Genomic DNA, 11,864 nt, shown 5'->3' with positions numbered 1-11,864 from the left:
CGGGGTCCGCCACCTGCCCAGCCCCCTGCCACTGCCAGGAGGACGGCATCATGCTGTCCACCGACTGCTCTGAGCTCGGGCTGTCCGCCGTGCCGGGGGACCTGGACCCCCTGACGGCTTACCTGTGAGTACGCGTCCTGCACGGCCCTCCCTGCTCCTGCCTGGCCACCTGCTAACGCCCCGCCCGGGCCTCAGTGGAGGGCACCTGCCCAGGTGGTGGCCCGAGGCATGGGGGCATGGGGGCATGGGCACCCCGGGGAGGGCTCTTCCTATTCCAAGTCGACCGCTTTGGGATTGAGGAGAGCAGCCTGAGACTAAAGATTAGACGAGTTAGGAGTCCAGGCTTCCCCTGTCCCCAGCTTGGTTTACCAGTTGGTCAATGTGCTAATGGGTTCACCTTCTGGGAGCCCAGGCTTGGCTGCTGCTTCTCCCCTGTCTCCTCTTTCTCAGCAGGACAGTGGCTGAGGGCAAAGCTGACTGAACTGGGGGTAGAGGTGAGGGAAGGGGGATACAGTGGGTGGAAAGTTTGCCTGTTCCTCTGCCATGTTAAGGGGAACAGAGCTGTCACACTGAGGCTGGGTGGCTTTGGGGGGGTGTCCTAGCAACTGGGAGAGGGAGCTTACCCAGCCTTGTTCCCTCAGGGAGGGACCCTGCCAACACCATCTCCCTTCCCTGAGGCCTTCTGACTCCCCTTGGGGCCTCCCTGAAGTCACGTCCCGAGAGGCCGTGTCGGAGACACTAATTTGTGGGCAGGCACCGAGGCTGAAAACCAGAGAATCATTTTTAGAGTCCGAGTTGGGCTGAGATGGCGTGTGAAGGGGACCTTATTGGGGGCAGCTGTCCTGAGGGCAGCTCAGAGGTGCTTTCCCCTTAGAGCGTGAGGGCTGGGGGCTCTGGCTTCATGCCACCTGGACAGCAGGAGGGTGTGAGAGCACTTCTAGAGCACCTACCTCCTGCCTCCCCCCTGCTCTGGGGAAAGGAAGCCTCCTTCAGCCCCGCCCTGTCCATCACCCTCTTCCCTTGAGCGGTGGGAAGGTCTGAGGACGTCTGCCTCAGGGGTGGTGCCCTGCAGCTCCTTCTGGACTGACAGAGGCCCTGCATGGCTTTGGGGTTCCAGGACTTGGGAGTACAGAGGAAGAGGGGAGCTAGGCTGGCCAGAGTTTCTTGTGCTAAGTGGGACCAGGGCCCTCAGTGCTAGGCAGTGTCCTAGTGGGGTGTGGGGGTCCTGAATTGCAACCTGTCATGGGGCTCCCCTCCCAATCTCTCTGTCCCCACTTGACACAGGCTCTGGGGCAGGGGAGGCAGTAAGAGGGAGAGAATAATGCCCATACTTCAGAAGGGCAAATGAATCCTTCACAGTCTACAGGCAGAAGGCAGAAGCAAACAACAGGCTACAAGGCAAAATCTGGTAGTCTGAGCCCCATGTGGCTGTGATGGGCCTCAGCAGCTGGCAGAGGAGGGCAGATTCTGGCCCCTACGCCTGCAGCCCCCCAGAGTAGCCCACTTATAGCCTTTTATATATGACATTGTTTCATTTGAAGGCAGGGTTGTGCTTAGAAACAGTTTGAAAACTTCTCTAGAGCTTTTCTTGGAGCCCTGGTGGTGCAGTGGTTAAGAGCTTGGCTGCTAACCAAAAGGTCAGCAGTTTGAATCCACCAGCCACTCCTTGGAAACCCTGTGGAGCAGTTCTACTCTGTCCTATAGGGTCACTGTGAGTCAGAATCAACTTGACACCAACGGGGTTGGTTTTGGTTTCTCTGGGGGAGCAGAAGTAAGGTCTGGTGCCCAGGTTGAGGGGGCAGGGGAGATAGGGCCTTCAGAAGTTAACTGGCCTGTCCTCCTTTCCCAGGACCTAAGTCTTTCTAGACTGGTGTATTACTACTATTGTTATTTTCTGGAAGAATCCGGGGAGGGAAAGGTACAATGCCACTTTTGGAACTCCAGGGTTCCACCATCCATGCTGATGTAAAACTTTCCCCCCCTGCCTTGTCAACATTCCTTTGAAGCTGTGCTGTCTGTATCTGGGTTCAGTGGAGGTGGGATTTTCTGAGCTGGTCTTGGGTCTCCCTGCAGACTGAGAAAGCCCCTCTCTCTCCCAAGCCTCAGATCATGCCTCTGAGAGTTAGGGAGGGGAGGAAAGGGAGTATGGGTCCCAAGACAATGTGGACAAGGACAGATTATCCAACAGGCAAGGTAAGCATGGTGCTTACCTTGCTTACCAGATCATCTGTAGTGACATTGTTCACGACAGATTAGTAAATAAGCACAAGGAAGCCCGTGCTTACCTTGCTTAACTGGGTCATCCACCCCTGTCAGGGACTGTAAATTTGAAAAGAGGCTTTGATTCTGCAGGAAAGTGCTGTGGGGTTGGGAGAGAGACAGATGCCAGCCAGACCTAGAAGCAGAATCCTTGATGTGGTGAAAAAATGTGGAATTGTTCACTACAGATGATCTGGTAAGCAAGGTAAGCACTGTGCTTACCTTGCCTATTGGCTAATCTGCCCCTGAATGTGGGAAATTTAGCAAGGAGGTGTGGAATATTGGCGGGATGTGGGACAGGACCACGTCCCCTGCCTTGGGCTATGGAGGGGTCCTATCTGGAAGGTATGTGAAGGGACTCCTGATGGTGGCGGTTCTCCTGAGGGGGGCTCAGAGGAGGAGCCTTCTTTCTTTGCTCTCTCAGGAGAGCAGCCTAGCATTTGAGGGAGATGTAGGGGTGAGGGCTGTTACTAAATAGAATCAGGACAGGATGGCCTTGGGGCTCATTCTCCTTCTCAGCAATGTTTGGAAATGCTCACCCTGGTCATGCCCGCTGTAGCCAGTTAAAAGAAGCACCCAGCACTTGCAGACTACGCATGTTTGTATCTGATGGTATCACCAGCGGTACCTTTCTGTCTTTGCCACTCAAACCTTGGTTCCTTCCTGGCTCTACCACTTACTGGGAATCATTAAACTCCTCCAGCTAAGCCTCAGGCTCTTCATGCGCACGCGGAGAGAAGCAGGTGGCTGGGAGGGTTACATGAGATGACCTGTACGTATAACGTACCCAGCACAGTGTCTGGCAGAGAGGAGTTGCGTGTAAATGGTAGCCATTGTTATCATGCCTCTCACTGAGTGCTCAGTGGAGGTGGAGATAAGCTACAAGATCCCACACAGAAGGGAAGTTGAGCCCGGGGGTGAGTGTGAAACTTCAGGGAATGGTTTGTGGCAGGAGGAAGAGTGGTGTGTGGTGGGGGGTTGACTGATCAATGCTTGGCTAGTTCCAGGGGCTTGGGATTCAACCAGTTGGTGAATATTGGGGACTGGGGTTTGTGAAGGGAAGTGAGCACTAGATCCTCCTGACAGAGTGTTGAGAAGGTAAGACTGAAATACTGCAATGGGTAGGGTACTTGGAGAGCCTTAGAAAGAGCTGTAGGTTGACCCACAGGAGGCACCAAGGAACTGTGGGCTCCAGAAGATACCTGTGGGCCCTCTGGTGTGTTCCTTAACCCTGCCCACATAACAATTACTTTACCTCTGCTCCCCACCCCAGGAAGGTGAGATTCCCTCCTTCTAGCCAATAACTCTCTTGTAGATGCCTCTGCTTCCCTCCATCTTGGTTATAGGGAAGACCATTAAGTCTTCTTTATAGCCAACTGGTATCCTTTGCTTTGCCATTCAAGTCCAAAACTATTACCACTTTGAGGCCTCATGCTGCTTGCCCTGTTTGCTCAAGTCTGGGAGGACGGACTCAAATACCCACAATCCTTTGAGTGCCTTTTCTTTCTTTCCTTCGTACCTTCCTTCCTTCCTTCCTTCTCAAACCTCCTCCCAAATTGTAGTCTCAGTGAGGCTCACCAGGGTTTGGAAATTCTCCCTGGGTAGGACCAGTTCTGGAAATTGGTAGGACCCAGGGGGAGATGAGCCCCTGACTCTGGGTGTCTGGGTGACTCTGGGTGTCTGACAGTGCTGAGAAGGCACGATGCCCCTTGCTGTCTCCCATCACATATACACGGATGAGGCCGGAATATACAGACAACAAAACTTGCTGGGCAATAATATCTAGTATTGTCCCTGAGAGGAGAATCTGGGTAGTTACTCTGAGCCCCTCCTTTTGCCCTTAAAGGTGAGCACTATCAGGAAACAGATGGCATGAAAAAAGATGCCTTGGTCAGTTAGCCATAAAAGGCCTGAGGCTCATAAACTTGCAGTTACCCCTAAGCACCATTTCCATCACCCACTGCCATCAGGCAAACCCCACATCAGGCTCCTTGTTGGGACTCCACCCCCTTTAAGGCTACCTGTGATAGACATTGAACTTTTTGAAAGGTCAAATGGGGTGTGTGCATGAGTGCACGGGGTGTGTGTGTGTGTGTGTGTGTGTAGATTCACGATAATTTGCAACCCCCTCGTGACTGCCTGGGGATGTCTATGACCAAAGAGATAGAGGCAGGATGCTGGGAAGAGAGAGCAGAGGGTTTAAGAGCACAGACACTGGTCACAACAGAACAGGGCTTGAGTTGTCACTTACTAGCTGTGTGACTTGGGACAGTTGATTAACCACTCTGTGACTCAGTTTCCTCCTCTGTAAATGGAGCTAATATCTACCTCATAGGGTTGTTGTATGGATCCACTGAAGTGGCCACTATGGTGTCTGGCACATGGGAAGAGCTCACTAAATGTTATCAGTGCGACCAGGGCCAGGAAGGGTTGGTTACGGAGGTCTTTCTGGAGGAGGGGATCCTGGAGCCAGCACTGGAAGGAGAGGAGCAGCAGAGTAAGCAGAATTCTGGGACAGGTGTGTGATAGGGGTGTGTGTTTGTGTGTGTGTGTGTGTCAGGGGCTGTGAGAGGAGACAGCGGGGCTGACAAGAAGGAGTCAGAGGAGGGGAGCTATACTGGGGACCAGGAAGAGCTTTAGTTTTCTCTTGGCTGGTGCAGTCTTGGAGCTTCATGGGAGGGGAGGGGAGGGGAAGGGAACAACTCATGCAAGCCCCTAGCCTGCTCTACAATGTGTTCTAGAGGGACCCTTGCAGGGGTGCCATGTGAGGAGGCAGAGAAGCATGTGGCCTGGAGGAGAGCGGCCTTGGGGAGGATGTGTCTGGGGAGGTCAGTGTGCCAGGCCTCACTCCTCACCTCCAAGGCTATCCTGCCCTATCTGGACTTGATTTCCCTTTCTAACAGACTGTAAGAGCCTGGGTGACTCCTGAAACTCAGACTTTGTGAGTTCTAATCCCCAGTCTCTCAGTTGCTGTTCGATCCATGAAAGCACAGAGACTTCTCTGGACCCCAGTGTGCACAGGTTTTGACTGAAAACTCAGAGAGTGGAAGAGGCAGGGAGAAAGCAACTCTGAGTCTCCTCCCCGAGTGCCGCATGAGAAAGCTCTCCGGGGAGAACTACCGGGCAGTAGGGGGCAGGGAAGGAGAGAAGAACGGGGAGATCCAGGCAGCGCCCAGACCAGGGCCCAGAGGAGAAGGACGAAGGACGGGGAGGGGAGCTTCAGGACATAGGGTCCTCTGCGGACCTCCTGGGCCAGCCTTACTCCAAAGTGGGGCTTGAGAGGCCAGGACCATCAGAAGGCAGACCCCGGGGGGTTGCTGGAGGAGGGTGAGAGTGTGGGAGAGCCAACACCCCAGTTAAAAGGAAAGGCAGGAAACAGCCCTAGGCAAAAGAAAAAGGAAACCTCTCGGCTCTGGCAGCAGCAGGCATGGGGCGCGGCAGGGCGGGGCGGCTGGCGGAAGAGAAGAAAGCCTGGCTCAGAGCAGAGTTGGCCTCCAGCCCACCCCTACTTAACCCCGCCTTCCCCCCATTCCATGGGCTCTCAACCCTGTTGGCCCCACACGTGCCGCAGCCTGCTTCCCCCACTGACCCATGCCCACCAGGGAGAGAGCTAGGCAGGGCACAGGAGAGGGTACCCAGTGGGGAGCTGGGCCCGGGAATATGAAGGTCATGGGCTTTGGAGTCCTGCGCTCATGGGCTCGAGTGTCAGCTCCACTGCTTCTTCGCTGTGTGTCCTTGGGTAAGGCACTTTACCTTTCCAAAGCCTCAGTGTCTTCATCTTTAAGATGGAAACACTAACATTACCCATCTTAAGGGGTCGTGGGGAGGAGTGAATAAGACAAAGAATGTAGAGCAGGGTGCCTTTTCTATCATGAGTGCCAAAACAAAATGTTTGCCATAAATATTGTTTTTCTCAATTCCTTCAGCTACAAATGAGCTAACTGAGGTGAGGAAAGGGAATACAACTCGTCCAAGGAAAAAGAGCTGTAGTGACATGATGGGGGTTAGAGCCTCAGGGTTGTTTTCAGGCCTTGGATTTAGGATGTCATTCTAATCTACTGGATTCTCATCAGATTGTCTTCCCCCCTCCCTCCCTCTCTTCCTTCCTTCTTTCCCTCCTTCCCTACTAATAAAAAAAGCCAAAACCAAACCAGTTGCCGTGGAGTTGACTCCAACTCATGGCGACTTACGTGTGTCAGAGTAGAAGTGTGCTCCATAGGGTTTTCAGTGGCTGATTTTTCTTCTGAGATCCCTGTGGATGGAGTCGAACTTCCAACCTTTTGGTTAGCAGCTGAACACGTTAACTGTTCACCCCACCCAGGAACTCTTTATGATAAAGCCCCTTCCTGTTGACTTTGAGGGAAATCAGTTCACCAAGAGCCAGTTCTGCTCTTGGGCCCCTGGGCTGGGATGAGGGAGGCCATGCTCTTCCTCATAGGGATGCCTGGAGGAGATGGAGCCAGATCTGGGGCTTGATGGGAAACTCTCCAAAGAGGAAGAGTCTGGGCTTCCAGGTCAGCACTGTCTGGAGAGTTCAGCTTTTCCCCCGAAATGGAGTTCCTCAGAATTAGAACCTTCTCTGGAGTAGCCCAAGGAAAGGAGGGGGCAGGTGGAGCATTTGGGACATGACCCCAAGGGGCAGTATGGTCCTGTTAGCTCATCTCTAATGGTCTGTGTGACGTTAGGCTAGTAACTCACTCTGTTGGGGGCAGGGCCGAGGACTAGGAGTCCTGCTGGACTTGTGGACCCCTTGGAAAGGTACAAGAGATGGGGGTTGGGGAGAAACTTCCAACCCCTCCCCCATGCTGGAAATAACAACTTTTAGCTGAATTGAAATTGGAATCCCTGGCTCAGGGGTTCTCAGAATTGTGGGAGCCTTTTTGTGCTATCCTAGTTTCTTGGTAAAAAGGAGGTGTCCCCAAATCTAATGACAATTCCAGTCTCTCCTCCTGCCTTTCAGATGTGGGAGAATAGGTCCCAGGAAGAGAAAAACACCCGACAGGCCAAACTTGAGCAGTGAGCAGAGAGTTATTTTGGAAGCAGCAAAAGGACATGGTAGCAGGGAGAGCTCAGAGGTTGGCACTGCACCCCCCCGCCCCCAGCCATGCCAGTGCAGGCCGCGGGCAGGCAGGCGGGGGCTGGGCCTGGCTGCTCCACAACAGGGCACCTCCAGAGCCAAGGTTTCCTTTGTTCCATTCTCAGCCCTCTCTTCTCTGTCACTATCTTCCCTCCCCTACAGAGGCCTATAAGGGAGGCCTTTGCCCTCTGTTTTAAATCCTCTCCAGCCCTGAGGGCCAGGGTCCCCTCTGATTAATTGTGAGATGTGGAATCTGAGGTTGGGGCCAGGGAAGCCCTTTGTGCCCATCTGTCTGCCTCCCCTATCTGCCCCATGGGGAGTATGCCTTCCTGGTTGAGGTTTCCATTCCCTAGAAAACACTAGATCATCAGGAAGGTCCGTTCTTGAGGCCCACCAAGCATGGTCCCCCACTGGTTCTTAGGTAGGGAGACATACCTAGGTAGAGAGACATACCTGTGATCACTCTGGTATCTCTTCCTTAACCAGTAACAGTAGCAGTCAACATTTCTGGAAAGATGAGATGTGCTAAGTGCTAAGCACTTTGCCTACATCATCCCAATAAACCCTCTGAGGCAGTACTACAGATGAGGAAACTGAGGGTTTTCGATGTTAAGGAGCTTCCCAAGGTCATCATCAACTAGTAATTGCTGATGCTCCTAACCACTGTACTATACTGCCTGTCTTAATCATCTAGTGCTGCTCTAACAGAAATACCACAAGTGGATGGCTTCAACAAACAGAAGTTTATTCTGTCACAGTCTAGTAGGCTAGACGTTCGAATTCAGGACGTCAGCTCCAGGGGAAGGCTTCCCCTCTCTGTCGGCTCTGGAGGAAGATCCTTGTCATCAGTCTTCTCTTGGTCTAGGAGCTTCTCAGTGCAGGGACCCTGGGTCCAAAGAATGCACTGTGTTCCTGGCACTACTTTCTTGGTGGTATGAGGTCCCCCTGTCTCTCTGCTTGCTTCTCTCTTTTATAGCTCAAGAGAGATTAACTTAAAACACAACCTAATCTTGTAGAGTGAATCCTGGCTCATGAACATAACTGCTGCTAATCCTACCTCATTAACATCATAGAGGTAGGATTTACAACACATCGGAAAATCACGTCAGATGACAAAATGGTGGACAATCACACAATACTGGGAATCATGGCCTAGCCAAGTTGACAGATATTTTGGGGGGACACAATTCAATCCATGACACTGCCTCTCAGAAGGTCAAGGCTGGGGTCTTCTGAGCTCCAAAGGGATGGGCAGGACTCTGGGCATGTTCGGCTCTCAGGCTATGCAGCTCCTCAAAGCTTATCCCAGTTTGCTGTCTTTCTGGGGAAGAATCAGTGATTTGCCCTGTTCCCCTCCCATCTGCCAGCCTCTGTGTGGGGGCTGCTTGAAGGGGAAGGTGTTGGGGCTCAGTACAGAAGCTGGGAACTCTGGTTGGAATCCCAAAAGTGTGCAGATTATCTTTGACAGAATCCCAAAGTGTGCAGATGATCATTGACATTGTTGTTGAGGACCTACTGTGTGCCAGGTCCTCTGTGAGGCATTGAAGGTGACACAGTGATGACTATGACCAGGAGAGACAGCCAGACACACATGAAAAGTTAATTCAGTATCGGATAAGTCACGGGAGCATTCACGGAGGACCTGCAGGAAGGCAATAGGCGCTCAGAGGAGACAGACCTGGGGAAGGAGTCCTGAAGGACCAGTAGGATGCAGACCAGGGAGCGGGGTGGGGGGCTCTAGGAGAAGGGAGGGCCGTGAGCCGGGAACAGAGTGAGGAACAACACGGCGTTTTCTTTGTTTTCATCGCAACAGCGTTTTCTGTGCCCCTCCCTGAGGCAGATGTTCCAGGGCAGGGCTTTCTGCTTTTTCCTTCTCAGAGCACAACAAAAAACAGCCAAGGTGTTCAGCAGCTGGGTCAGTCAGTGAGGCTGCTCTAGGCCGTAGGCGTCCAGCCAACTCCAGGCAACATCCGGCCCCCCAACCTCCCGGGGGCTGAGGAGACCACTATCTCGGCACACCTGGCAGCTCTGCTCTAGAGGAAAGAGCTTATATTTGCAGCCAAGCAGGCCTGGGTTCAAGTCTCAGCTCCAGCACTAACCAGCTGCGTGGCCCTGAGTGGGTTTCTGCACCTCTCCCAGCCTCTGTTTCCTTAGCTTTGAAACGGGCCTTCTAATACCAAGCTCTCGGAAAGATGTTTGTAATTGGCCCAGTGCTTGGCACACAGCAAGTACTCAATAAATGAGAACTATTGTACTTATCCATTCAAACTCCCCTTGGGAGAGGCACTTGGAGACAAAGGGGAACTGAGGCAGACACTGCATGTCACCTACCCAACTCTGCCAACCTAGGGTTTTGCTGGGAGCGAGCCCCAGAAGGTCTGTTCCAGGGCACAGCTCTCTTCTCCCTTTCTCTCGGAAGTGCTGGAGGAGGTGCGGGTGTTCCTGAGAGTGTCCAGACTGAGGAGGGTGGCAGGGGGGTGGTGAGTGCCTTCCTTTGCACCAGTGGCAGGGATTTGGATGTGGTCCCCAGGCCCGAAGCCAAAGCAGATGGACTAATGGAGGGGAGGTGGGGCGGAGAGAGGTGCCACCTACCTCCCCAGACCAAAACATCTTTGGGGTCACTGCAGGGCAGGGAGGGGTGCTTCCTTATCGGGGAGACAGGGAAACGGGGACTAATACTCTCGAGGTTTATTCCAAGTCTCTGGGTGATTTGCAAGTTTGATCTGTCCCCTACCTGAGTTATCATTGGCTCCTGGGAAACAAGCCAAGGACAGCAGATACTGAGAGGCTTTTAACGCCTCTTGTAGAAGGAAGCCTTCCCAGGATGACCTGGTCTGAGGAGTCTTTTTTCTCTACGTCTCTGGGGGTCTCCCAGTTGACTCCATGTTCATTTGTGTACAGAAGGACAGTGCTGGTCTGGGTCGGGGGATATCCCTGGCTGTGGAGTGTGTTCAGGAATCCCTGGGTGGCACAAACGGCGAAGCCCTCAGATACTAACGGAAAGGTCAGTGGTTTGAGTCCACCCAGAGACACTTAGGAAGAAAGACCTGGCGATCTGCTTCTGAGAGGTCACAGCCACTGAACACCCTATGGAGCAGTTCTACTCTGACACACATGGGGTTGCCATGAGTTGAAATCAACTCGAAGGCAACCAGTTTTTTGTTTTGGTTTTAGAGTGTGTTTACGCCTCAGTTGCCATCAGCACACTGTGTGGATTTAGCTACTACGTCTTACCCTAACTTGTACTGTAGTGCCCCCTTTTGTTAATAGACAATGATAATGCCACTTGAACTCCCAGGGCTGTTGAGAGATACAAACATTCATTCATTCATGTATTCATTCATTTGACAAGCATGGATTGAAGGTCTGCTGTGTGGGAGGCAGTGTACTGAGTGCTTTCTGTTGAATTCCCCCAACGACTCTTGTGGGGCAGGCACCATGGTGATCCCTTGGCACACAGCGGGAGGGCAGAGTCAGGGCTGGAGTGAGGCTTGGGGGACTCCAAAGCCCAAGCTCTTTCCTTTGCCCTGGGGGCTCAGAGGGGGAGATAAGACAGGAACACAAATAACTGTGGTACATTAAGGGAAGTGAGAAGTGCCACGAGGCAGGTCCAGATAACCGGCAGAAGGGCAGAGGACAGAGGAGGGAGAGCGCATGCGGAACTGAAGCGGTGGGGCAGGAGCCCTTGAAGGGGCTGTGTGGTGCAGAGGAAAACCACAGGACTAGGAGCTGGAAGGAGCCCTGGTGGTGCAGCGGATAAGCATTTGGCTGCTCACCGAAAGGTCAGCAGTTCAAATCCACCAGCTGCTCCTTGGAAACTCTATGGGGCAGCTCTGCTGTGTCCTATAAGGTCACTGTGACTCGGAACCGGCTTGATGGCACCTGACAACAACAAAGGAGCTGGAAGACCTAGGTTGACACGCCTTTGTAAGGTGAGGATAATCATCTCTCCCTGATGAAGTACTTGTCTTAAGCAAGATCCTGCTTGGGAGAGGGTTTAGCACATAAGGGATGCTACTTCCATTCCTGTGGAAGTATCAGGGGGTAGTGCATACCTTATGGGGAGCTCTGGTGGTGCAGTGGTTAAGGTCTCTGTTGCTAACTGAAGCGTTGGTGGTTCGAACCCACCAGCCGCTCTGTAGGAGAAAGATGTGGCAGTCTACTTCCGTAAAGATTACGGCTTTGGAAACCATATGGGGCCGTTCTATTCTGTCCTATAGGGTCGCTATGAGTCAGAATTGACTTGTTGGCAATGGGCTTAGTGCCTATCTTATGACTGTGTAGGGTGTGTTCCCATCCGTCTGACAGGAGCTCTCTGCCTCATTAGATTTGGGACGCCTCGAGGGCAGGAGCCAGGTCTTTTTACATCAGCGGAGTGGGGAGCTGTCTTAGGGTATGGGCATTGCCTCTCCCTTCAGTCTGGGAGCTTCCTGAAGGCAAGGTCTGTGCTTGTGGTTCCCTTTCTCTCAGGGTCACTTCGCTACACACACACACACACACACACACACACACACACACACACACACAC

The 11,864-nt window shown here is 52.9% G+C and overlaps 1 protein-coding gene across 1 annotated transcript in view; it reads left to right on the top strand.

The window, feature by feature from the left end:
- Window positions 1-11,864, top strand: part of LGR6 (leucine rich repeat containing G protein-coupled receptor 6) — a 144,826-nt gene that overhangs the window by 1,844 nt on the left and 131,118 nt on the right. The window contains exon 3 of the mRNA XM_004375284.2: window positions 3-124. Within this exon, the coding sequence (XP_004375341.2) occupies window positions 3-124 (122 nt within the window). The remainder of the gene's footprint in view (window positions 1-2; window positions 125-11,864) is intronic.

The sequence above is a fragment of the Trichechus manatus genome, unplaced genomic scaffold (assembly GCF_000243295.1).
Source record: "Trichechus manatus latirostris isolate Lorelei unplaced genomic scaffold, TriManLat1.0 scaffold00035, whole genome shotgun sequence".
NCBI lineage: Eukaryota > Metazoa > Chordata > Mammalia > Sirenia > Trichechidae > Trichechus > Trichechus manatus.
The sequence above is the reverse complement of the archived record's forward strand: the minus strand, read 5'-3'. Positions and strand labels throughout refer to the sequence as shown.